Raw genomic sequence first — 25,523 nt, 5'->3', positions numbered from 1 at the left:
CGATTTATTTAATTTTTGTAATAAAACATGAATATATATTTTTTATATTTTTATCTCCTCGATTCATTCTTAGTCAAACACTAGTCATATCTGTCATGTGAGTCATTTACCTACATAGGTATCACTATTTTACAGTGACAGACTGACAGTCTGACAAACCTACACAAAGAGTATTTAACCACTTATTCACTTGTTTGTTTCCAGTTTGACAGCTGATTTGACATTACAACATATGATTACATTTGTTACTTTTTAACTACACTTACATATTTTGTCATATTTATTAAAATATGTGTAATGTAGAGCAAGTTGCTGATTGTGGTGATATTTTAACACTAGGGAGAGCTCTTTTCATTCCCGAAAAAGAAGGCAAGCGCATTTATTGTTGTTTTGTAATTTATTTGTCTGTTGTTACGGGCTGATATTTTCGTGTTTAACAATAATTTTCTGTCTTGTTCACGTTTAGATGAAACCTGGCTCTCTAAATGTTCAGTATCATTGTCATCTTGTGGGAATTTGTTGGCTGTAGGGTATAAGAAACGTCTATGTTTCCTAACTGCTCAATGGATAAGTTCTATTGAAAGTAACACTTACTTAGTTTCATGGAGTGGTACTCTTCCATCGGAAGTAACATCTGTTTTAGCTTTATCCATTTGTCCCTCACAACAGTCATCTCAGGTAATAATTTAAATTAATAAAAATATTTTAATATTTCTCCTCAACTTAAAACACTTAAAGCACTAAAGGAAAGAAACCAAATTTGTGATGTGATCAATTGTCCTGTGATATTTTTAGACAATACATAGATTTATTCCATTTTAAGAAAAGTTAAACCTCAAAAAAATATATTAATAAAAGGACATTAAATGAAGATATTTGTATAATATATACTTTATGCATTTTTTCCTATTGAGTTCTTAAAATAAAAAAAATATTTCAGTTGGTAGTTATTTTTGGCATGCTTTTTATAATTTTTTTTTTATCTAAAAATTATGTGCTATATAAGATTATTAAATAAATGTGTATGTATTGTTTTGTAGAATGGTCCTGATTGGTTCTGTATAGTTGTTGGATTTATAAATGGAAGTGTGGGATTTTACACCAATACAGGGCATTTATTATTACTTGAAAAGCTAGAGGAGAAGCCTGTTTTGAAAATATCATGCCATACAGGGACTTTTGGAACACTGCCTGATGATATACACATATTCTTTCAAAGTGCTGTTTGTCTGCTCTCTGGATCAAGTTTGTTTCAAACACTAAGAAATGCTAAGGTTCAACTAGCTAAAGGTAAGATGTTGAAAATAAATTCACATTTTTTTATAGTCAAATAAGTCCAATCTTTTATTGTAAGATCAAACATACAACATACAAGATGATTATTATAATATCTCTATGTAATGCAAGTGATCTTTTTGTAATTGCTTGTTTTTATTTTTTAGTTCAAGCGGGTATCTTAAGTGAGTATTCTATAGATAGTAAAAGTATCCAAATTCGAAAATGGATTTTTTCTGAACAAGAACAAATTAATGATGCTGCAGTTGTTGGCCTTGATTTAAAAAATTCGTATGAACATTTCTTAGCGGCTTCAACTTACGGAGGATATGATACTTGGTATACAATTTGATTTTACTTTACTTTTAACAAACAACTTCCCTTTTCATTGGCAGGTTCACATACTATTCTGATCTAGTTTTCTTTTACATGACCTATTCTATATTTTATCCTTTGAAAATATATATGAGATGTGATCTAAAGCATATGAAAAACTAATAGGTTTATTTTGAAAACTTTTTTTTTAATAAAAATCAATCTTCACCTAATGACAATACAACTATTATTATGTAATTATACTTACTTTTCTAAATTATAATCTATTACCTTTCTTTCAATTTTTTTTATTTTGTGTATACTAAAATGTAACAATAATAAAATTAAAAAACTTTTGCTTATTGTTATAATTTATCCTTATTGTAAACATTTTAGGTATCGATCTATTCCTCCATTAAACACTTTAATTCTTGCATCTGGGATTGTGCCTTATATTGGATTTCATTATGCTGTGGAGGGTGGAACCACCCCTCCACTTCAAGATGTTGCTAGAGCTGTTGCCAATAAAATTAAGTCTGCTCTACCGTGAGTGTTTTTCTACTAACTGTAGCTAGTGGAAGTTTCATGTTTGGTGTTGCTATATAACTTATATTAGCCAATATTACTGGCAAACATACAATTAAGCAATTTTTTAATTTTTAAATATTTCAAACATAATAAGTATTTGTGCAGTATTCTTATAGCTATAGTTTTTGTGTTATAATGTTAACTATCTTAATGTTTTGTAAATAATCATATGTAGATTAATGTAATTTTAGTACCTATGTTAAACTAAGGTTTGATACTTACCAGAACCCTTACAAAGTGCAGGCATTTGTGAATGAACTGTAAGAGGAAGGCAGCTGTGTCTGTAACACAGTTCATACTAGTACTGGACACAGACATTCATTCTGTCTCAAAAATGTATATCCTACCTATCAAAATGGTGTTTTATTGCAAATTGAGAGGGTCATATTGTAGCTGGTTGAACGAAATAAAAAAAATATGACTATTATATAATGTATAATAGAATAAGCTTAGAGGATTAAGTAATGGGTATTATAAAGCTTTTTACAATTTCAGAGGATGGCTTGGGGGTTCGACTGAAAGCGCACCATCGAATACTGAGCCTGTTATAAGAGCCGAACAGCTGTCTATGCGGAATGGAGTGTTTGACTCGCAAAGACAAGGCACCTTAGTTGCGATATCCCCGGACCGCCGCTTAGCAGCTTTCACAGATAATTTGGGACGAGTGGCTGTCTTGGACGTTACGAAAGGCTACATCATAAGAATGTTCAAAGGCTGCAGAGATGCTCAGTGTGCTTTCATACAAGTATGTTTGTTGTTATTATTCTGTTTTTAATTTTTTTATACTGCACTTACTACTACTCTCCGCTGGTCAGGGCTGCCAATGTGTATTCACCTAATTCCCCAAAAATCGTAGCGAAATTCCCCAAATTGGGAAAAACAAATGTCCCAATTCCCCACACAGAAATACAGGAAAAAAATCATGTTATTGTATGTTTGTTTTTCATTTCCTAACTAAATTTCGTCAAATCAGACTACTCATGGTTACTTGACGACTTTTTTTTTCGTTCAATCAGACTAGTCATGGTTACTGTCTATATATAGTGTGTATTTGCTACCATGCTAACTAATAATCGACTACAATTTTAATTTTTGTACCAACTAAACAACGGGTAAACAATCAATTACCGATCGTTTTGTTATAAAACGCATAAGTATAAATTCCCCTCATTTTCCCCATATACGACAATCCCCACACCAATCATAGATCGACTTGCCCCGCAATTTGGGGGATTCTCCACACATTGGCAACGCTGCCGCTAGTACTGCTCCAGGAACATATTTTTTGTTACTTGTCATTATAGTTGTATCCAAAGGATAATTATAAATATGTATAATTTGTAAATTTTTAAATCATTCGTAAATAAAATTTTTATTGCACTGTATATATAGATTTCGATAATGACCGCCATACATTGAAAATAAAAAAATTATGGTTCACTTTATGGTCATTTGTCATAGTTATGTAAGTCTATAGCATAAAACGGGACAATTAAATGCGGCACAAAACACATAAAATGAGAATTGAGGAAATACTAAACTATTATTTTAGTTTTTTTGTTTTTAAATTATATTTTTCCATATTTGCCGTAAATATTGTGTCACTGGCTGAATGCATGTACTCGAATGCCTCTTATTGTATATAGATCGCTGGATATTTCTCTTTAACCATTTCCCTACGGTACATTTTATATCACACGATCGATCACACTAATTTTTTCCTTTATTTCAATTATTAGTGTTAAATCCAGTGCCATTCGTTCACTCAATTTCAATTTTATTAGAGTCGGCTCTAAAATACAAATATTTTATAAAATATATGCCTTTCACAAATCTATAAATATATAACATCGAACTGCATATTTGTTTTGATCGGGACAAGCGCATAAGCAAACATTTAACATATAATAGGCTATGAGAATAAAGACTAAGAATAAAGATCTCATTCCGCATATTTTATTAATAACTGTTTTTGATTTTAGATTTTTGATGCCGAAAATAAGAAACCTCAACTTTCCATGGTTAAAGAAATGCGTAGAGCCATATTTCTTATAATCTATAATCCAAAAAAGGGTTTAATTGATATAAGATTAATGCAAAGAGGGACTAGAGTCGCAGTTTTCACAGCGACGAAAAATGGGAAACTTTTGTACAATACTTGCGGTTTAATAGGAGCGGAAAAAAGTTATACTCATAAGAAGCTAAACTTGCCCGAGTTTCAATGTGTACTCATTGACCCCGATGGTAAATTAAAAAAGTTTAACATTCCATTCTACTACTCGCTTGGAGGTGAACATTTGGAAAGGTCAAAAGATCTCCACGTACTAAGGAGCATCCGTGACGTCATCAAAAAGACAACAAAATTATCAGAAGAAGCAAAGCTAGAAATTATAGAAAGTGTTGAAAAATTAAACACTCTCGAGATAAAGAAACATTGTTTGGAAATGTTAATTAAGTCCTGCGAGTCTGATATACTGATCGCTTGTCTAGAACGGATTTGGGGCAGTTTGTCAAGTGATGACGTAATTAACCAATATAATGAAAAATTTAAAAATTACTTTGGAAATTTAGCACTGGTAACACTTTTTCATAGACGTATATGTAGTGAAGATGTTGATGACATGCAAGATTTAGTTGTTAAAGTACGTGAAGAATTCGACGCTGGAGATAAACTTGATGACGAAACCGACGATCAAGATGAGAATCTTGAATTTAATCTTTTGGAAGATGACAACTGTATATTAGAAAGATTATTCATTTTGGCTCAAGAAAGAGACTTTAAAGAGCATCAAGCTAAAGTTACCTTCGCTGATAATCGTATCAGCACGTACAAAGATTTTGTATCTTGTTTTGAATTAGAACAGAGAAATAGATATATCTCACTGAAACAAGATATACCGACTGAGAAATTCAATAATTTATCAAGCGATATTTTTAAATCTATTATACGTTTAAACGATTACTCCACGCTGGGTAATTTCGTCAAAAGCAGTAAAGTCGATCCAAAAGAAATCGTTAAACTTGTCATTACACATTTGATGAACATGCCACTTGAACAAATCAATGTAGATTTAATCGAAAAAATCATAGCAATTCTTTATAATCTGTGCAGCGCTACAGAGGAAGCGACTAATATAACATACAATGAAATATCACCATGGTGGGAGAATATTCGCATCATGTTGGTGGAACAACCGTGCCCCTTAAGGAGCATGATAGTTGCGATGGCATGTAAGGCTGTTGTTAAAATATTTGAAACCAAATCATCAGAAAAGGAAGACGCGTGGGAGTCTGTGACCAAAGAGAATGCTAAGTGGGGCATATTAATTGGAAAATTAGAAGATATATCAATTTTAAGCATAGTATTGTTGTTTAAAGCTGAGTTTAAGGGCCAGTCGATACCAAAATTGGCTTTCGAAGACATCAATATCAACTTGAAATATATTTATTCTAGAGGAAAAGGTTCGATAACGGAGTTGATCGCTAAGTGGCTCTGTAGTATGGGCGTACCGCCCTCTTCAATAGCAGCTAATGAACTGATGGAAAAGTACGATTCAGTTTTAAATTCAGATCCAAGTTCTTTAGAGGATGATGATAGAGCGGAAATTCTGTATATGGAAAATCATCGCTACTTAATTGATGATAATCCGCAGATATTCAAATGGCTGTCACTCCTACGTCGACAATTTCCCCTTAGCACGACAACTGACTACATAATTGCCAATATGTCGTGGGAATATGCCATGGAGTGGCAGAAATGTATGAATAAAACTGATCATTTGGATGTTGTTATACAATGCTTGCAGATCATAACGAACGTGCGTTTAAGGTTGGGCATGTATTCGATTGTTTGGTCAACATATATAAAACACGTTTTTGAAACCTGTTGTCGACTAGTCAATAAAGTGGGGAAGTTACCTAAAGATCAATTGTGCTTACAAGAAGTAGGATTTAAAAGTGAAGCTTTATTGAGTTTTTTAAAAAGTTGTACTTATTATTTAGACGAGTTTTATTCTTGTTCTATAATGTGTGTTGATGCAGAAAAAGAATCTATTCAATATGAAAAAATATGGGACGAAAGCGTACCATCTTTAGTAGAAGTAGCACAAGACACGAAAAATGACAACAGTGAAGTATTAAAATTGAACTACCAAATATCTTGTACTCTGTACTACCAATGCCACTTTAAATTAAAGTTTTCGAAGCCGTTGGACATTCTTTACGACATCGACTATCAATATATTTTGGAAGCCCTGACTGGTAACGTCGTACACCGAGATATTAGCGCGAAGGGGTCCGAGAAACTCATGAGTCCAAGAATGAAGTTTTTAACTAAGCTTATTCGTCATGCTATCGAAACTATAAGCTGCGAGGAAAACGATGATAAGCCAATATCATATCACGATGAGGAATGTGTGCTTTGGATTCAAAAAATATGCATACTCGCCGAAGTATGGGACATAGATAACAACTTTGTATTTCGACAGGAAGTAAGTGTATTATTGTTTTCTAAATTATCATTTTAATATACTTAGATATAGTACGACACAAATTAGATGTAGCATCGGAAAATGCAATGGAATTAAAATAAAACCGATTACTGACGATTTATACAACCAATAGAAATAGCTCCCTATCGCGCCATTCGACGCTATTCGTCGCTTTAGATTCTCACGTCAGAGAAAGCAAGTGCATGTAAATCGACGCGTCAAATTGACGAATATATTAGTTCATATGATATTACAAGTTATTACGTTTGTGCAAAGATCATATTCGCATGAGAAATAAATATTGATAATTTGGGATGGCGTACTCAATTCGGATGTGATCGGTTTTACGAAATTTGCCGATGCGACATCTAAGTTGTGTCGTACTATACAGGCTATTTACTCAGGACTAAAAACTGTTAAAATTCTTTAAAATAGAAATTTTGATTACAGGTAATTGGCTTATACCACATGGGTTATGATGAGATAGCAGTGACTATACTGAGTATGATTAAAGAACCAGAGTTGGTGTTATTACCAATTATAGCGATCACAATACAGCGCCTGAAACGAAATTTGGAAAACTCTAAAAATCAAGCAGAATGGATTGTGTCAATGCCACCACAGCTTTACAAACGACTACAAAATACGGTTTGTATTAATGAATAAAATTAATTTCATTCTAACTTGGTTTATACTATAGGTTAATGGCAAGAAGTAAAAATAAAAATATACCTTAGAATAACACATTACATGTGATATGCTAATAACTCAAGTATTGTTATCCACTACAAACAGTTCTTGATTATAGTACGACACAAATTAGATGCAACGGAATGAAAATAAAACCGATTACTGCTGATTTACACGACCAATAGAAATAGCTCCCTATCGCGCCATTCGACGCTATTCGTCGCTATAGATTCTCGCGTCAGTGAAAGCAAGTGCATGTAAATCGACGTGTCAAATTGACGAATATATTAGTTCATATGATATTACAAGTTATTACGTTTGTGCAAAGATCATATTCGCATGAGAAATAAGTATTGATAATTTGGGATAGCGTACTCCATTCGGATGCGATCGGTTTTACGAATTTTGCCGATGCGACATCTAAGTTGTGTCGTACTATATCTATATCTTTATTTAAAAAACATCATCACTTCCGGTTTCCGTTGATTACTTCAAACTACCGATAACAATTTGGCTGACATTCAAAATGTTGTATTTTCAGGAATCCATAATTAATACCACAGATCTTATAATATCTCGACTATGTCATGTCAATTCAAGGCCGAAATTGTTTATTTATCTTTACTCCAGCCATTAGAATAGATTACTAATCTTGAACTTGACATCATCAGCACAGATAAAAAACGCTGTATGTCACATTTTTAAAAATAGCTTTTGGCGTAATATGTATATTATTGATAAGTGAGTGTGTTACAATTATTCTTCTCGGAATTAAAATTGATAAAAATAGTGACAGCTTTGTTGATTGATCTAAGTAGACAATAAATAAGATTTTTTTTTTTATTGTAAAGACAAAGTATATTAAATAATTTTACTATTTATTAATATAACGTGAATTTATATGTACATTAACAACATGTTTGTGCATGATTTATTTACTCAAATAATAAAGTTATTATATGTAATATCAAATTCGATATCAAACATACATTTTCGAAATAAATTTTGAGAACCACAATCACCAAATCACAAGTATTGTCACATTTTGAACTTCCAAAGGAAAAACTGAACTTTTATTAAATATATGCATTATTTTAAATTGCAGGTTTTAGACACATCGATTCCGGCTAATCCGTCATTGGCAACAACGATACTCGTTTTACAAAAAGTGTTGTCCGAAATCGAGAAAAAGTCTAAAGAAACGGAAGATCTGAAGCAGAACGTTAAATTGACTCGACTTATTATTGAAAGCTGTGAATTATTAATAAGACGTAAATTATAATAAAGTTATACATATTTATAAAACGGTTAACTATGATATTTGATGTATTTAATTAGAATGTTCTTGTATTTATTGTTATTTTATATCAGAAAATGTTTTCTCCATAGCCAATGAATCGTAAAATGATAAGTTTGGATAAAATCCAAGTCAAACTCAATTTGACATCAGTTCTGGTATGTGATTACAAGTTGACATCACTTCTGTTACTATTTTTTTGTTTGTAATATAATTTCATTTATAAAAAATAAAAGTATTGAATGTCAAATTTTTGTTAATTATTTTAAAATATGAAAGTATCGTCTTTGGAAAAGTAATGACAGTTACTCGCACATACGGTAATAAAGATAAGCCTATCCGTAAAATAGAACAATGAACAGAAAATTTTCGTTGAAAAAGCCTTAGTTCGTATTTTATTATAGGACCACTGCGAGGCTTTAAGTCTCTGAGTACCTATTTAATTGTTAAAATATATTTACTACTTGGGTTTAAAACGAAGAACAGCTAAGGTGGCCCAGTGGTTAGAACGGGTGCATCTTAATCGATGATTTCGGGTTCAAACCGGGCAAACACCACTGTATATATATGTGTTTAATTTTTGTTTATAAACCTGCATGTGTCTAATTTCATCGAAATTCTGCCACATGTGTATTCCACCAACCCGCATTGGAACGGCGTGGTGGAATATGTTCCAAACCCTCTCCTTAATGGAAGAGGAGGCCTTATCTAAGCAGTGGGAATTTACAGGCTGTTACTTTACTTTACTATACCATAAAACGAAGTGACTGTATTATTTGTATACTTTTTTCATGCTTAAAAATCATTTAATATAGGATTGTAGCCATATATAGTATTGTTAAAAGGGTTCAAAATAATTTTGATGACAATTACTTTTCACGAATGTCAAATGAATGAAAAAAGAATAAATAAATATGTTCAGTAGAATCTCGCTAAAATACAGCAATACCATGTTTTATAAATGCACCTTCACCTGATGAGTTTGCTTTTTACTCTATGATCTATCTTCTTTTTTATGTCAAAATGAAACTTCAATTGACAATTTGACAAAGAGATCAACTCAACTAATTGTTGACTTTTGTTTACAAGTCATTATTTAAAAATATGAAATAAAATAGAAATAATGCATAAGTTTCTTCGGTAATATTAATAGCCTAGCATCTGGCATCGAATACTTATATACCATTTGTTAAATAAATTGATTTTATTAATCTATCGATAATTTGCAATAATAGAGCGATTCATGATCTTTATATTTCAGATATCTTCTACTATAAATATATCCTACGATCTTAAAAATGGGATGTTTTCAAAGCAAAAAAGAAACTACTGATCTACATCCGAATGTCTTTCGTGTTGTTAACATTGATGAAAATGGATCCGATTTATGTTCAGGACAATTGGAAATCACGGAATCAGACATAATTTTATACCGTGAAGGCAGAGAATCTACTGTGTGGCCGCTTCATTCTTTACGACGATATGGTTTTGAAGGAGAAATATTCAGCTTTGAATCAGGTATTTCATATTTTTATTTTACTTTACACTTTCTTAGCTAGTTCATGAAATTGTGTTATTATGTGTAATTGTGTGTATCACTACTTCATAATTCAAACGTAAAGGACTTGTTAATATAATTAATTATTATTTATAATGGCATTCACTTCATAAATTACATTTAAAAGAACATTTTAAGTAAATACACAAAAGAAACATTTATTTCATTGCATCTTAGATAAGATCTAGAATGTCAAATTCAATACGACATATGGCTGCTATAAATTTATCTTTATTTTTAGGAAGAAGATGTGAAACTGGTGAAGGCATATATGCATTTAGATGTAGAAGAGCATCTCTTTTATTTCAAACATTACAGCAACAAATACAATTAAGGAATGTCGTTCATGATACTGTTCCTTATCCCGTAACGAGGCTATCACCATCATCACAAGGGAGACAGACATTGCAAGCTAGTGTTGTCCATCGTTCCTCAGTAGACAATGGTCAACCCGATGCAGCAACAGCTTTCAATAATAACCTGTCAAATATGGCTGCTAATGCAGGAGGAGTTCCACCAATATTAACACAATCACCTCGCTCGCCCTCCAGTGCCGATATATTAGAAGTAATGCCTCTGTATCCACACTCACAAGCATCTGATAGTCATGTAACAAATATATATCAAGTAAGAGATTTTAAACGGGAACATAATAATAATAATCAAGCAGAAATAGGAACTGACAATCGACATGTCTATACTAATGATTTTAGTAGAGACTTAGCAATACTAAGAAATAATTTACGACAAGAAGCTGTTTTAAACACCATAAGGGATATTGAAGATGAAACAAATTTTCTTGAGAATAGATATGTAAATGAAAATGTACCGAATAACTCATCAAATCATGTCATTTCCCCTACAATGAGTAATTCAAGTGAGCACTATGCTCAATTAAGCATGGAACAACAGGCATTGTCGAGATTATATGTTAACATTCCTGCCAGTGACGCAAACACTTTTGACATTAACAAAAATGACACAACACCAACAACACCAATAACACCCAAACAAGTTGAATATTGCAACTTGTCTCTTGGAACAAAGCCTGAAATAAATGTAAATACATATGCAAACCTAATGTTGGGTGACATCGCCGACAGTGTTAAAAATGTAAAATCAACTTTTAGTACATCTGAACACACCCAGAAGTTTTCGGAATCTGACACCTTCACTTCCATGTCACCAATTGAAGAAATGGAAGTCAATTATGCTATTTTAGACATTGATTCTAATAAAGATACTCATATTAAAGGAGCTAGAAGTCTTATATCGCCAGAAAGTCAATCAAACAGTTCGAAAAATGAGAGCACTGCTTTATGTTCCTCACAGCCACATGGTCGGTTGCTCTCTCAGACTAGTATTGATCAATCAACAGCAGGAAATGCATCCAGTACACTTCCTTGTACTAGCATTGGTTATACAACTATTGATTTTGATAAAACGGTTGCATTGACATCTGTAGCCGCAGGAGCAGAGCTCAATATGGATAGTTGTAGAAAAAATAGACACAATTCCTGTGGAATTTTATGTGGCAGCCCCAGCAGTAGTGAGAAAAGTAAAGGGATCAACTGAGGTTTAATATTCCCTATGTTCAAAAGGGGAAACCATTAGCAGTTTGAACTTTCCAAAGTAGCACAAAGACTATTTAATGTTTATTTCATACTTAGTTATGTAAGATTGTGCAGTGAACTTTTCACAAATCATTTTCAATGTTTTAGAAATGCTAAATGTAATTTTTTTTTTTTGAGTATTGTAGTGAAACCAAAACATGAATATCTAAAGCCAAATGTTTATATAACCAAAGCTTTTTAATTCCATATATTTCTTCATGTTATTGCACCGAAGAATATCTGTAGAATCTTCTTTTGAGATACTCTATACTTGATGGATGACATCTTTTGCAAAAATGTACATTTATTTATTAATTTAAAAACCTAAAACAAAGAGGTAGAGACTGAAATGTATAATATTGTTTAAGAATATTATGTTTTTATTATTTCAGGATATGAAACAAACAACATCGAAATTGATAGGAATGTAGGGTATTTTATATTCCTTCCAAAATTATTAAAAATGTTTGAGATCGTTTTATGATATATACATGATTATATCTTTTATCACTGCCTGGTGAGATTGCCTCTTATTGCCTATTTTATGTAAGTTATAGTTTAATATTTTTATTTTTTTACTGTTTTTGTCAGTGATTGATGTAGTAAATTATTATTTCTGGGCTGTCCAAGAATTTCGTCCATTAGACGAATATTTTTCGGTACGAATATGCTCGCAGATGTTAACAACAAAATTGTTACGGTGCAAGTTAATATGATAACTAAATGCTAAATAATGCTTTGTAATGGCGCTATTATATAGTACATAAGGTTTGAGACAGTTAGTCTGACAAAGGGTGGTGCAAATTTTCTTTTAAGGCTATGATTATCTATAATAATATAAGATGTAATATACACTATCAAAATACGCTACGCATATGCTAACGTAGTTATGTATGTTTAGAACGATTAAAATTGTAATTGAATTAATGTTTATAATTACAATATTGGTACAATGAGTAGTTTTGTAGTTAAATGTTACATATAGGTTCGTCGTTAGCCATAGACTACATTATATGTGTATAGCTAGCTTAAAATATATTAAATGTTAATTATTATCACATAATATCATGAAGTCATCATCTCATCAAATCCTGATTTCGGCCTGAAAATAGAATAGGTATTATATTACCGTAAAGTTCCTAAAATTATTCCATTTTAGATGATCCATATGTTGCCAATCAGATGTTAACTTATGTATTGTGTTATAGTTGTAGACTTTGATTTTAAGAATGTATACCAAAACTTTACACGTAAGGATAATTCACATTTTACTCTATTTATTTCGTATTTAAATTAAAAAATAATAATTGTGAGCTTTCCTTTTAGAGGCAATGTTGCCTGAATTATTTAAACTGATTGTTTACAAAAAAATGTAATACTGTGAAGGTCACCTTTCTTTTAGAAGGGAGTGGTTAGAGTTCTTTTCACCATACTGCTCCACTGTTCAATTTATGGTTAGATTTATATGTTCTAACCAATGTACCGGCCATCTTGGCCATTTCTTGTAAATAAATACAAATCTAGTTTATATATTTATATACAAATATCAATTGTTTTAAATGTTAGATATAAAAAATAATATTACGAAAATTAAGATCAAGACAAATGTACCGACTTAAATAATAAAAAATACCAAAGAATATTTCTTTAAGAGATTACGAAAAAAAAAATAATGAATGTTTATCGCAAGATTAAAGGTTAATAATGTAAAGATATTAGTGATGTTAAATATAATTTTAACGAAATAATAGTGAAAGTACATGAAGTTATTGTAAAGCATGCCACAAGCAATGAGTGTTTAATTAAGTATGTATTTAAAAAAAAAACGCTGCGCTGTTATCTAAGTTTGTTTTATTTATGAAATGAAATTAATTAAATATTTGGACAATTGATGAACTTATATTTTGTTTCATTTATTCTTTCGATTATCCCGATTAGGATTGACCTTAAAGTCAATCGAATATTGACATGTATTATTTTTTAGGGACACAGCCATGACGCCTTTGAATAAATGCACTAATACACTATTAAAAATATAACAATTACGATATTTTAAATGAAACTCTTGAAAATAAACCTAAGTTATACATATATGCTACTCCGGTATCCTGGATAAAGTCCAGACCTACAAATATCCCAGTCCGAAGCTATTTTTCATGTGTTGTGTAATTAAAAAAATAAATAAAAAATAGAACAAATTAAAGTTTAATAAAAATATTTTACATTACAATAATAAGTATCACATACAAAGTTTAGTTTATAGGCAGAAGACGAAAGTAAAAGCAGCTATGACTAGAAGTAGACTCAAGGCAGATCCGTGCTCGGCTTTACCTGAAATTAATTAATAATATTAATATACGTTGTCACATAAATAGATTATGACTATATCATTAAATCGGGTTTTTATTTCCAGGGACAAGCGTGGTTAGTCAGAGTAAGAGCCTAATTAATAAATATAATTACAAATAATTATAGGTATGCATAGTATGATAATAAAAATATATTCAGGATTTCATTAGTAATTTAAATAAATTGCCCTAAATAAACCTAAAAATAGAAATATATATATATATATATGCTTCTATTCAAGGTATACTATAGGTCATGACAATGTGGGTACACAGAGTAAATACATTCTTGATACTGTTGCACACTATCTCTACAAATACTAATAATTATATTTAAAGACCCCACGCATCAGAAAGAGATAGAAAATAACATTATATCATATCATATCATATCACAAATATCAGTCCAGTTTTAGTGATCAAATATAATATACATTACTAATTACATACATTCTAAGTATTTTAATTATATATAGCTTCAATGCATTTAACAAGAAATGCTGTTATTATTATTTTTTTTACCACAAAAAAGTATTGTACATTAAATTAATTCTTGTATAATTGTAGACTATGAGCGATATATGATTTTATATTAAAACCTTTAGATATATACATTTTTAAAGATAGATTCTGATTATATTATGTCACCGCATTAAAGTATGTAATAGGCCTGCCATTAATACAAACTTTTCATTTAGTATCGGATAGCTGAAACTTTTTAAACTACTATCGATATTTGCATTAATGTTCTGCTATTTGAGGGGGGTCTAAAAATTTTCATACAAATATTCAATATCAATTTGACATAAGATGAAACTTTTAATAAGTTTAATTGAAATAATAGTAAATAAACAGGTCATTAGTACAAACTCTTACATGTAAATGAAAAAAATAAAAGCATTTTAGCTCTCCGAGAATTAATAGCACAGATTCCTTTATAGGCCACTGTTGCTTAGCTTATAAAATAATCTTTCTAATGTAAACGTTTCTTATTATATATGGACACATTATTTGTGCAAACCTTAAGTTAATTTCATTTAAAAAAATGTATGTATTACTGTGGTGTTAGTCTGTATCGTTTTACATATATGTAATATTGATTAGATATATAAAACATGATGATATAAATTTAAGTAGTTACTTCATGAAAAATCTTTTTGGCTAATACACACTAAACAATATTACGAATATCTTTAAACTTAAATCGTAGAAATCGTAAATTAATTGTATAATTATAACGTAAAACAATAATATACAAGCATGAATGAAGATAAATATAAATGTATATTATGTTAACATACTTTAATATAAATATAAATAAATAAGTATATATGTATAACATGAAATAGATAGTACTTTATTTTTTACAGTTTGGAAATAAATGCGTTCAATATATTAAAATTATGAAAGATTTTATTCATGAACGTAGATTTTTTGACAAGAATATAAATAGTCGTTTTTTTATTTACGTAAATACTTCAGTTTCTATTTCATGAATCGGGGATAATACCGGGGTCAATGGACTTACTAGTGTATTGTAATGGATCTGAGGTAGCTTCGGTCGTGAAGGCGTCCTCGGCATCCTCCGTCGTGGTCAGCGCTGTGCATCGATAACCAACGCCAGTTAGTACTTACAACACAAGCCAAATTACTACTAATTAAAAAAGAAGAGCGTATTGTAATGAGTCTCATTGTGATGTATTATTGTAAAAACCAATCTGTTCCATAAAATGTTTATAAAAAATAGTTAAGGTTGAAGGATTTTTGAGTCAGTGATATATTTTGTTGTTTTTGGCATCAAAAATGCTCAATATATTATTTTATGCATTCACAGATTATTAAAAAGTACCTACCCTAATAAAAGATTTATTTACTATCGTAGTTAAATGAAACTATTTATTGTTACTATATACTGGCGCATTGACAATATTCGAAATAATCAATTTAAAAAAAAATTTACTATTAATTACTAATTGTTGTATTCTTAATATTTAAAATTAAGCTCATAAAAACTGTATATCGCGCTAACTTTTGCTAGTTATGGTCTATACAGGCGATTCATCGGGTCCGTGATGTTTAAATGACCATTTAATTCCTTCAAAAACATTCTGATTAATTTCTGAATGGGGCCATGCCTTTATTAATTAAGAAGATTTAGAGGGGGCGACCATGTCTTATGTTTTCTTACAAGGACCTTCCTAAGATCAAAATAATATGCAAAGTTAAGTAATTTAAATAATTATGAGACTCATTTAGCTCTTATTATTAAACAGCGGCAGCACAGCGTTGCGTTAAAAGGTTTTACCATTATAATTTTTAGTCACGCAATGAGAAATAAAAGTTTCTGTTTGAGTTGGATTTTAGTTGGATATTTGCGTGACGTCGAATATCATGGATAACCTTTAAGTATAATACTGTTATGTGTAAGCGGAAGCAATAATTAGAAAAGTCCAACAGACACGACATCTAAAGCGATGGCATTGTAATTAAATTAATCTAGCGCACAAAGATATGTCTAATAAATTGTGTAAAGTTGAGTCTTATGTAGTCATTAAAAAATCAATATTTTGTGTATACATATTTTCTTCTGCTCATTTTTCGTTTCGTTTTGTTTTGTTTTTTTTTTTTCACTTTTTTTGTTGTAGCGAGTAATAGTAATTAATAGTTACATTGGCATGTAGTGTTTGCTTTTAAATTATTTTACATAATCCAATTGTATATTTATGTTAGAATGACAAATGTAAAATCGCTAGCAAACCCAATAAATAAATAAAAAAAAAATACGGCAATTTGTTGTTTTAATATGGAGCACCTGGTCTATAGGACAATATAAGGGTTTGTTGGCACCTAAATAGATAAGTAAGATCGCGTATCAGAACTAGACGTTAAATAGAGATATGTTTGTGTAATAACTCAAAACGAAAATAAGAACCTCAACTAATTATCAAAGTGTTCTTATCATATTAGGTATGACTAGTAAGGTAATATAATACGTTACAATTTAAATGTAATTGGACTACCATAGATGCCTCACTGCCCTTCATATTTGGGACTAATAGAAAAAAGTTTTACAATTTCCATTTCTGATGATACAGTTATGTGACTAAACAAACAAACGCACTGCGACATCTAACTATAAGATATTTTTTATTGCTATTTCCATGTGTGTGTACGAGTGCATTACGTATATAAAAGTCTTACCGGCTTGGTCAATGTAGAAGGTCTGAGTGTCGACGTAAGGCGAATGTGTGACGTTGACATCCCTATAGTACAGTTCGCAGCTGATGTCAACGCCGTCCGCTTTGTCTTTGGGCAGTACCGTCCAGGCGTTTATATTGAATGTACTTCCATTCGACGAAATAGATTCATTTGTGGGAAGAATCTCCCTGAAATTATAAAAAAATAAATATAGAAAAATCACAAATCGATTTACATCCAAAAGTACTTACAACTATTCAACGTTTTTTTTTATGGTATAGGTTGGCGGACGAGCAGATGGGTCACCTGAGGGTAAGTGGTCACCATCACCCATAGACAATGACGCTGTAAGAAATATTAACTATTCCTTACATCGTCAATGTGCCATAAACCTTGGGAACTAAGTTGTTATGTCTCTTGTGCCTGCAGTTACACTGGCTCACTCACCCTTCAAACCGGAACACAACAATACTGAGTACTGTTATTTGGCGGTAGAATAACTGATGAGTGGATGGGACCCAGACGGGCTTGCACAAAGCCCTACCACCAAGTTTATAATATAGCTAAGCCGCACAGATTCATTTACTTCAAAATTGGAGTATATGTAACTTTTCACACACAAAGACGCGCCCTCGGCGTTAAATTATGGCGTGCCTTATTATCAGATGAAAATGTCTTAGTGTGCTTGTCGTAAATTAGAATAATGACGGCAAAAAATACAAAATTGACTATATAATAAATATTATTATGATAATTCAATGTGGGCATGCCTTCGTGTGATAATAAATAATAATAGCATACCGTAAAGTAATATACTAACTCAATTAATTCACTTTTGGACGCAACACAAACCTCGGTTTCACCCGTTACTGTTACGTCCCGTGAATCATAGCGTGACGTAATAAAGTCTGTACGTTTTAATCCAAACTTTTTCAAGTAACTAGCTATCTTACGCACATATCATGAGATTAGCTAATAATACCTACATTCTTATTAATTCAAACTAACTGGGATAGTCTTTAAGCATATATGTATATATAAATCACTTTTAAAACGGATAATTTAAGAAAAAGATATTTGATTATAGAATCGAGATTTATGTGGCTCTAGTGAGTTGCAATGATAACGAATAAAAGATCGCAAAATAATAGATATTTATAAATATAATATAAAAAATCAAACTCGTATCTATCTTTCAACTTTCGTTATCTGTTGTAAACGTCAAGACCACTGCGTCTATTAATAATATCTCACACATATCTTACCCATTGGCGATAATGACGAGGTCAGGATACGGCGCCACGTCAGTGGCCTCGCAAGTCACAAGGACATCGTCCTCGTCGTCTGCGTCGGGTCCGTCGTCCACCAGAGTGATATTCAAGTCCGGACCACTCCCCATCGCTGTTATATACAAACAAAATGTTATATTAAGGAGATGTTGATGCGATCTGAGAACGATCGATAGAATTGGAAACATGAGAATTTACTACGAAATATTTTACTATATCACCGATCCTGAATTATATACAAACGTTTCAACACCAGAGCCGAGATGGCCCAGTGGTTAGAGCGCGTGCATCTTAACTGATGATTGCGGGTTCAAACCCAGGCAAGCACCGCTGATTCATGTGCCTAATTTGTCTTTATAATTCATCTCGTGCTCAGCGGTGAAGGAAAACATCGTGAGGAAACCGGCATGTGACAAATTTCATAGAAATTCTGCCACATGTGTATTCCACCAACCAGCATTGGAACAGCGGGGATATGTTCCAAACCTTCTCCTCAAAGGGAGAGGAGGCCTTTAGCCCAGCAGTGGGAATTTAGAGGCTGTTGTTGTTTCAACACCAATCTTATGAGTTGTAGCGTGCTATTAAATGCTATATGACGTGCTTCAAGAATCGAGCCAAAAACTGGCTAACACATAAGCTCTATTAAGTGTTTAACATGTAAAATCAATGCTGCTTGCCAGGGTTTTAACCCGTGACCATCGGTCGTCTATGTAATGAAATCATCTCGGATCATGGATTTGAGGATTAAAAAATGATGAAAGCAAAAATGACTTCTGGTCTGTGTTATCTATGAACAATGACGACGATGATGACTGACTTCGGTCGCAGTGGCCGCGCTTAATAGGAGCCAATTGCAAAGGACATATTTTATCGCTTAAGCATAGCATACAGAAGGTCGTCTGGTACCTTTATACCTACTTGATAAAAAAACTTACTAAATACAAGAAGTTCAGCATGTTTGCGGACCTCGTCTATGTTTGAAACTTCGCATTCATACGTTCCAGAATCTTCTGGAGTAACGTTTAGAAGTAGGATGGAATCATTTTCTTCTATTTCTGAAAATGAATTAAAGAGTTTGTAGAAAATTACCTTTTATATAATAAGGATAAGTTACAACTTTATCATATTCATAAAATATATTCTTTGTTATACTTTAATAAGGTTCATAGTTTTAAAACGAACTTGTTTACACTGGTTTGACAAAGCTTTTGAAGCTTTAAAGCGTAGAAAGAATTTTATGGTCCAAATTATAACAGTTATACAAATGAAAATACAAAAGAAATCAAAGAAAAACGCGTTAAGTCCATAAGTTTCAAAAACAGACAATTTGTTATATAGCCGTTGGTAACTTTATAATATGTAGTAGTAAGATTTTGGTTCGTTAAATAGGTAATGCACCGCGTATATTGTAATATGACTAGGATTTTAATAGCAAAACAATGCTTAACTATTAATATAAAAAATAATGTCATACTGTACTATGTTTTCAAATGATGATTATAGCTAATATCACTTGGGGTATTGTAAGTTTTCAAAGGATACCCCATACCTGCATCAAAATCATTTCAAGCATGTTAAAGTTATTGTGACATAAACTCACTTATCACAAACAAACAATTATACAACAATTTTACTTAATCGGATGAATGACCAAGAAAAAGAAAGAATACGAACATAAACAGTCCAATTATATATGTTTTTTTGAGTCATATTCTTAATAAAAAATTACAGCACCGATATTCCCGCGTAGAAATTTGTTCGTAGCAAGAAGTTTTTATTACGCTTTAATTAGGCAGAACGTGATCGTAAAAATACTTAAAAATAAATTCCAGTCACTTTTATACATAGAGCTGGTTCATATTATTTTATTTATATAAAAAAATATTTGCTGCTGTAGAAATATCATTTGAGGCCTGCCCGAAAATTTGTCAAAGTCCGTAGTTGTTAATCGGCCCGTACACCAATGCACTATAGAGGCTTTAAATAAGATGACGATTATATATACAATTATCTGTATATAATGTCGTCATCGAGGTTAAAAGGATAAACTCATTACGCCAAGTTTCCTAGTTTGCAAAGTCGATAAATCCTTTTTGGGGCAATAATCCGTATTCTATAATAAAATTCGATAGATATTTTTAACTTTGCTGTTTCATAATCATAATGTCAAATCATTTGTAAAAAATACATTGGCAAAGAAGGCATTCAATACAAGATTATACAGACGATAAATAAGCGCATTACATACGTTAAGGTATAATTATAATTAACTAACTTGACTGTATTTTTAAATGATGAAAAAGAATAACTAGTAAATTTCTGGCCGGTTCTTCTCGGTAAAATCTACTTTCCGAACTGCTGGTAGCTCCACTTAATATAATTGTTAAATGATCATCGAAGTGCTTGTAAAATCCTACTTGCATACAATAGACTAAAAATTTTCTGACACCTAATCCTACTACTATTATAAAGGCGAAAGTTTGTATGTATGGATGTTTGTTACTCTTTCACGTAAAAACTACTGATTGGATTTGAATGAAACTTTACCACAATATAGCTTATACATCAGAATAACACATAGGCTACAATTTTTGAGGTTTCTAATGTGAGGTCGTAAAAAAAGACATTTTTTGCGCTTACATTGCAAACGCTGACTGAATCCTACAAGATAGATCAAAACAATGTACTACAGTATTGTACAACTTAAAAAGGTCTACAAAAAAGTCCGTGATGGTATATGTTTATCTCTAAGGAATAACCCACAATAACCATTTTTTATCCTTTACTTTGTACGAGAAATAATGGCTTATTTACGAAGCGATTTTAAGCGATTACTAGACTAGACGGGACGAACCTGAAGTACACGCGAACGAAGTCGCGGGCAAAAGCTAGTACTATATATTATTATCGCGTAAGAGTTAGGTACAATAGTATAGACAATAAATTACAAAAAACTATAAATTAAAAAAAAAAATAAATCTTACTAATGTCATTATGTAAAGCCACAGCGGGGTGACCGGCTATTCTCTGGTAGAGCTGATTCCGCTCGTCGCTGGCACTGTTCAGAGGCGTCCACCACCATTTCACGAAGAGGGCTTTATCAGATTCATCCGAAGTCAGTTCGTATTTGCAATTTAGGCGGGCATCCTCACCCGATTCAACTGAGTTTGGTATCGAAAATTCTGTGATAGATAATTGGCGACTACCTGGAAATGGAAGGATTAATTTTAACTTTAAATATTTAAACGCTCACTTAGAGAATTTATATATGAAAACTAAATCGTTTGTTAAAAGTAATTTTGCGAAGAAATTCAAAAGGTCATCAAGGATCAAGAAAAACTTTGTGAAGTTCGTTAGATACTGTCCCTCTGCCAAGTAAAGACTTTAAATTCTTGTAGAGTTTGGGCCTTATACTACTTTGCTTGAGTCAGAATGTTTTCACATGCGTCAAATATTATATCCTCAGATAATGAGATTCAGACAATTAATATTCTTAATACCTTTATATTTCTAATATGGAATGAGTCATAAACACATAAAAATTCAGTGGTACTTGCTTGGATTCGAACCCGCAATCTTTAGTTAAGATCCACGTGTTTTATCAATTGTACTTGCATAATGCGAACAATCTTTGAAGAAACGAACAACTTCTTTAGTGAGTCATACTCGTATTATGTTAGTCCTAATAGTGTAATAGAACATCATTCCTATATTAAATCCAACAAAAGTATGCCATTTAACTATTTGAAACCATTATTCAGTCCACCTACAATGACTACTAAATCAAATTAAATATCATTGTGACGAGAAAAATTGTTATTATATTTAAACAAATGATTGTAGCGCATTCAAACGAAAATACTCCTCGTATTTTCTTTTGATACTTTGAAGATAGCATAGACATTGAACTTACAGAAATGTTCAGATTTGTATTTAAACTTGGGAGATGCGATAAACTTTAATCACCGCATCATGGTAACATCAATGAGATTCCAAACGTAAGGGATCCTATTTATAAGTTTAATAGAAAATTAGGTCATATCCGAATGAATAAGCGACTATCTTAGGCAACCTTGAGTTGGTCCGGGAATGTTAAAAATACCTCCGCGATCCACGGCGACCTCAAGTGTGGCTCGCACGCGCCGTTTATTCAAATTATTCGATAAATATAATGTCAGTATTTATCTTATCCTGCGTAACGGCTCTTCATTCACAAGCATCAATGAAATAATACTTCCAAGCTTATAACTATCAATTTAACTCGGACGATGTCTATCTATGTACATACAATATACAAATACATATTTATATTTGTTGTGTTGTACATAATCATAATCGCGTTTGCTATTGTTTTATTACAAACCGATGATTACACATACATATGCATAATGACTAGATACTCAGTTATTTTGCAATAAATTGATAATTTATTGAACATAAATAAATGCACACAATGTAATCCTCAATTCGCTATTATTAATGCAAGTAGTTGAATAATTAAAAGTGCGTTACAAGGATATTAAGAAGTTATAAAAACAAGCGATTGGTAACAATCGAATGCGTGTTTACATAAAACAAGTAACTGTTAAATACAGTTTTCGCAGTCTATGTGACAAACGCAGCGGTTATTTGCACGTTTGGAACAATCCCAAAAATCATTAATTTAATGACACTAGAATTTGCAAGAGAAAATTAATAACGGTTGGTCGTGTGTCGTGTACTTTTAAATGTTACATTACGTTTAAAATTAAAAAAAAAAAGACACAAATATATATGATCAGAATTACGAATATATAAAGATAAGGTCAGATTCGTAATTAAATCAATTTTAAACAAGAGATATTTATTTAGGATCAATGTAGAATTACACCACACTAAATAATTTAATACTTTGTTTATAATTTTTTTTATATAAACTGTAAATGTCATAAAGATAATAGATAAGACAAGTGAAAATAATAAAAGGGATGAATAAATATCTGACCTGTAACGAAGTACAGAAGCAGAACAATGGCCCACATCGCTCCAAACAGCGCGCGTGCGACTGACTGCCGCCCGCCCTTCTACCACAAATTGGTCTTTAGTTATCGCGAGATAATCGCTCCGCACAACTACGGCGTTACTAACATCTTTAACAAAACTTCATATAATAAATATATTTCACACGATCACTTTATTACAGCCAGTCTTGCTCACTCTGACTCTGCACGTGATTTTTTGCTATAAAAATAATACGGCACGATTATGTTTGATATTCGCGACATTAATTTTTAATAGCAAACCGATGTGGCGGCGTAGGGGCCCGCCTCAATACTGAAGAAATATTCTCGTTTTCTGGAGCGAATTCGAGTTATATCTTGGAATAGATCCATTATAAATATTAACCCGAGTGTATGGGGCGCTAAATGGTATGCTTCAAATTAAACTTCAATTTTGTGTACGGTTATACATTTTTATTAATATTTTGTTTTTAACATAAAAAAATAAATACGAATTTTATTGAAATATATTGTTTAGTTAGACATTTAATTCAAACAAATATGATAACTATTATAATCATATGTATGATATAAATTATAAATAATACTAGAGTTACACATTTGGCGTGGTCGGCCGGACGACCAGAGTTGTCAGGTGTCTGACTTCACGGGGACATGTTGCATGTTTGTCTGTTTACGGGCGTATTTGGCCATATGTTTAGTATAATTATATCGGCCTCACTCCGATAACAACAAAAACAACAACAGCCTGTAAATTCCCACTGCTGGGCTAAAGGCCTCCTCTCCCTTTGAGGAGAAGGTTTGGAACATATTCCACGACGCTGTTCCAATGCGGGTTGGTGGAATGCACATGTGGCAGAATTTCTATGAAATTTGTCACATGCAGGTTTCCTCACGATGTTTTCCTTCACCGCCGACCACGAGATGAATTATAAAGACAAATTAGGCACATGAATCAGCGGTGCTTGCCTGGGTTTGAATCCGCAATCATCGGTTAGGATGCACGCGTTCTAACCACTCGGCCATCTCACTCCGACGTTTGTGTTTAATGCCTCACAACTCTAGTCCTGGTACAATATAATCTTATTAAATAAATAATAAACATATAATTTTTATTTTATTTCAAACTATCTCGTGACAAGCGGTGCTGGGTCAGGACACGGCGCCTAGAGCGTGAAGTGCGCGACGAGGCGGTCTGGTATAGTACGACACAACTTAGATGTCGCATCGGCAAATTTCGTAAAACCGATCACATCCGAATTAAGTACGCCATCCCAAATTATCAATATTTATTTCTCATGCGAATATGATCTTTGCACAAACGTAATAACTTGTAATATCATATGACCTAATATATTCGTCAATTTGACGCGTCGATTTACATGCACTTGCTTTCTCTGACGTGAGAATCTAAAGCGACGAATAGCGTCGAATGGAGCGATAGGGAGCTATTTCTATTGGTTGTATAAATCGTCAGTAATCGGTTTTATTTTCATTCCATTGCATTTTCCGATGCTACATCTAATTTGTGTCGTACTATACAATATAATCTTACGAGAAAAATAATAAACATATAATTTTTATTTAATTTCCAATTAGTGTGACAAGCGGTTCTGGGTCAGTCTTCATGCACGCGAGGCCTAGAGCGTGAAGTGCGCGAGGAGGCGGTCTGGTACAATATAATCTTACTTAAAAAATAAAAAGCATATAGTATTTATTTAATTTCCAATTAGTGTGACAAGCGGTGCTGGGTCAGGACATGGCGCCTAGAGCGTGAAGTGAGCGAGGAGGCGGTCTGGTACAATATAATCTTACTAGAAAAATATTAAACATATAATTTTTATTTAATTTCCAACTATATC

General features: G+C 32.0%; 3 protein-coding genes across 4 annotated transcripts; 2 read left to right on the top strand and 1 right to left on the bottom strand.

Annotated features, from left to right (window-relative positions):
• The first annotated feature begins 175 nt into the window (after positions 1–175).
• On the top strand, positions 176–8,902 carry LOC124531710 (rab3 GTPase-activating protein regulatory subunit). The gene is made up of 9 exons (XM_047106213.1): positions 176–369; positions 467–678; positions 1,041–1,290; positions 1,443–1,614; positions 1,987–2,136; positions 2,674–2,923; positions 4,161–6,668; positions 7,119–7,316; positions 8,464–8,902. The coding sequence occupies exons 1-9, from the start codon at positions 291–293 to the stop codon at positions 8,638–8,640; spliced, it is 3,996 nt and encodes a 1,331-aa protein (XP_046962169.1). The 5' UTR covers positions 176–290; the 3' UTR covers positions 8,641–8,902.
• Positions 8,903–9,698: 796 nt separating this feature from the next.
• On the top strand, positions 9,699–13,726 carry LOC124531835. Its single transcript, XM_047106375.1, has 3 exons — positions 9,699–9,795; positions 9,917–10,173; positions 10,455–13,726. The coding sequence occupies exons 2-3, from the start codon at positions 9,954–9,956 to the stop codon at positions 11,786–11,788; spliced, it is 1,554 nt and encodes a 517-aa protein (XP_046962331.1). The 5' UTR covers positions 9,699–9,795; positions 9,917–9,953; the 3' UTR covers positions 11,789–13,726.
• Positions 13,727–14,015: 289 nt separating this feature from the next.
• Positions 14,016–23,979, bottom strand: LOC124531834. Of its 2 annotated transcripts, XM_047106372.1 has the most exons (7): positions 23,646–23,979; positions 21,646–21,867; positions 19,597–19,716; positions 18,638–18,773; positions 17,376–17,560; positions 15,703–15,774; positions 14,016–14,157 (listed from the first exon to the last, which is right to left on the bottom strand). In XM_047106372.1, exons 1-7 carry the CDS (start codon positions 23,680–23,682, stop codon positions 14,084–14,086), a joined length of 846 nt encoding a protein of 281 aa, XP_046962328.1. In that variant the 5' UTR covers positions 23,683–23,979; the 3' UTR covers positions 14,016–14,083. The 2 variants fall into 2 exon arrangements, with proteins under 2 accessions (XP_046962328.1, XP_046962330.1); XM_047106374.1 differs by lacking the exon at positions 15,703–15,774 and having other exon boundaries at positions 23,646–23,978.
• Positions 23,980–25,523: the final 1,544 nt, after the last annotated feature.

Source organism: Vanessa cardui, chromosome 8 (genome assembly GCF_905220365.1).
Source record: "Vanessa cardui chromosome 8, ilVanCard2.1, whole genome shotgun sequence".
NCBI classification, from domain to species: domain Eukaryota; kingdom Metazoa; phylum Arthropoda; class Insecta; order Lepidoptera; family Nymphalidae; genus Vanessa; species Vanessa cardui.
The sequence above is the reverse complement of the archived record's forward strand: the minus strand, read 5'-3'. Positions and strand labels throughout refer to the sequence as shown.

Coding starts and splice junctions, on each gene's coding strand:
- LOC124531835 (XM_047106375.1), top strand. CDS start 9,954: ATGGGATGTTTTCAAAGCAAAAAAGAAACTACTGATCTACATCCGAAT. Junction 10,174..10,454: donor AATATTCAGCTTTGAATCAG/GTATTTCATATT, acceptor CTTTATTTTTAG/GAAGAAGATGTGAAACTGGT.
- LOC124531710 (XM_047106213.1), top strand. CDS start 291: ATGTGTAATGTAGAGCAAGTTGCTGATTGTGGTGATATTTTAACACTA. Junction 1,615..1,986: donor TACGGAGGATATGATACTTG/GTATACAATTTG, acceptor TAAACATTTTAG/GTATCGATCTATTCCTCCAT. Junction 2,137..2,673: donor AAAATTAAGTCTGCTCTACC/GTGAGTGTTTTT, acceptor TTACAATTTCAG/AGGATGGCTTGGGGGTTCGA.
- LOC124531834 (XM_047106372.1), bottom strand. CDS start 23,682: ATGTGGGCCATTGTTCTGCTTCTGTACTTCGTTACAG. Junction 17,561..18,637: donor CTCGTCATTATCGCCAATGG/GTAAGATATGTG, acceptor TTATAATTTCAG/GGAGATTCTTCCCACAAATG. Junction 14,158..15,702: donor AGATCCATTACAATACACTA/GTAAGTCCATTG, acceptor AATTAATTTCAG/GTAAAGCCGAGCACGGATCT.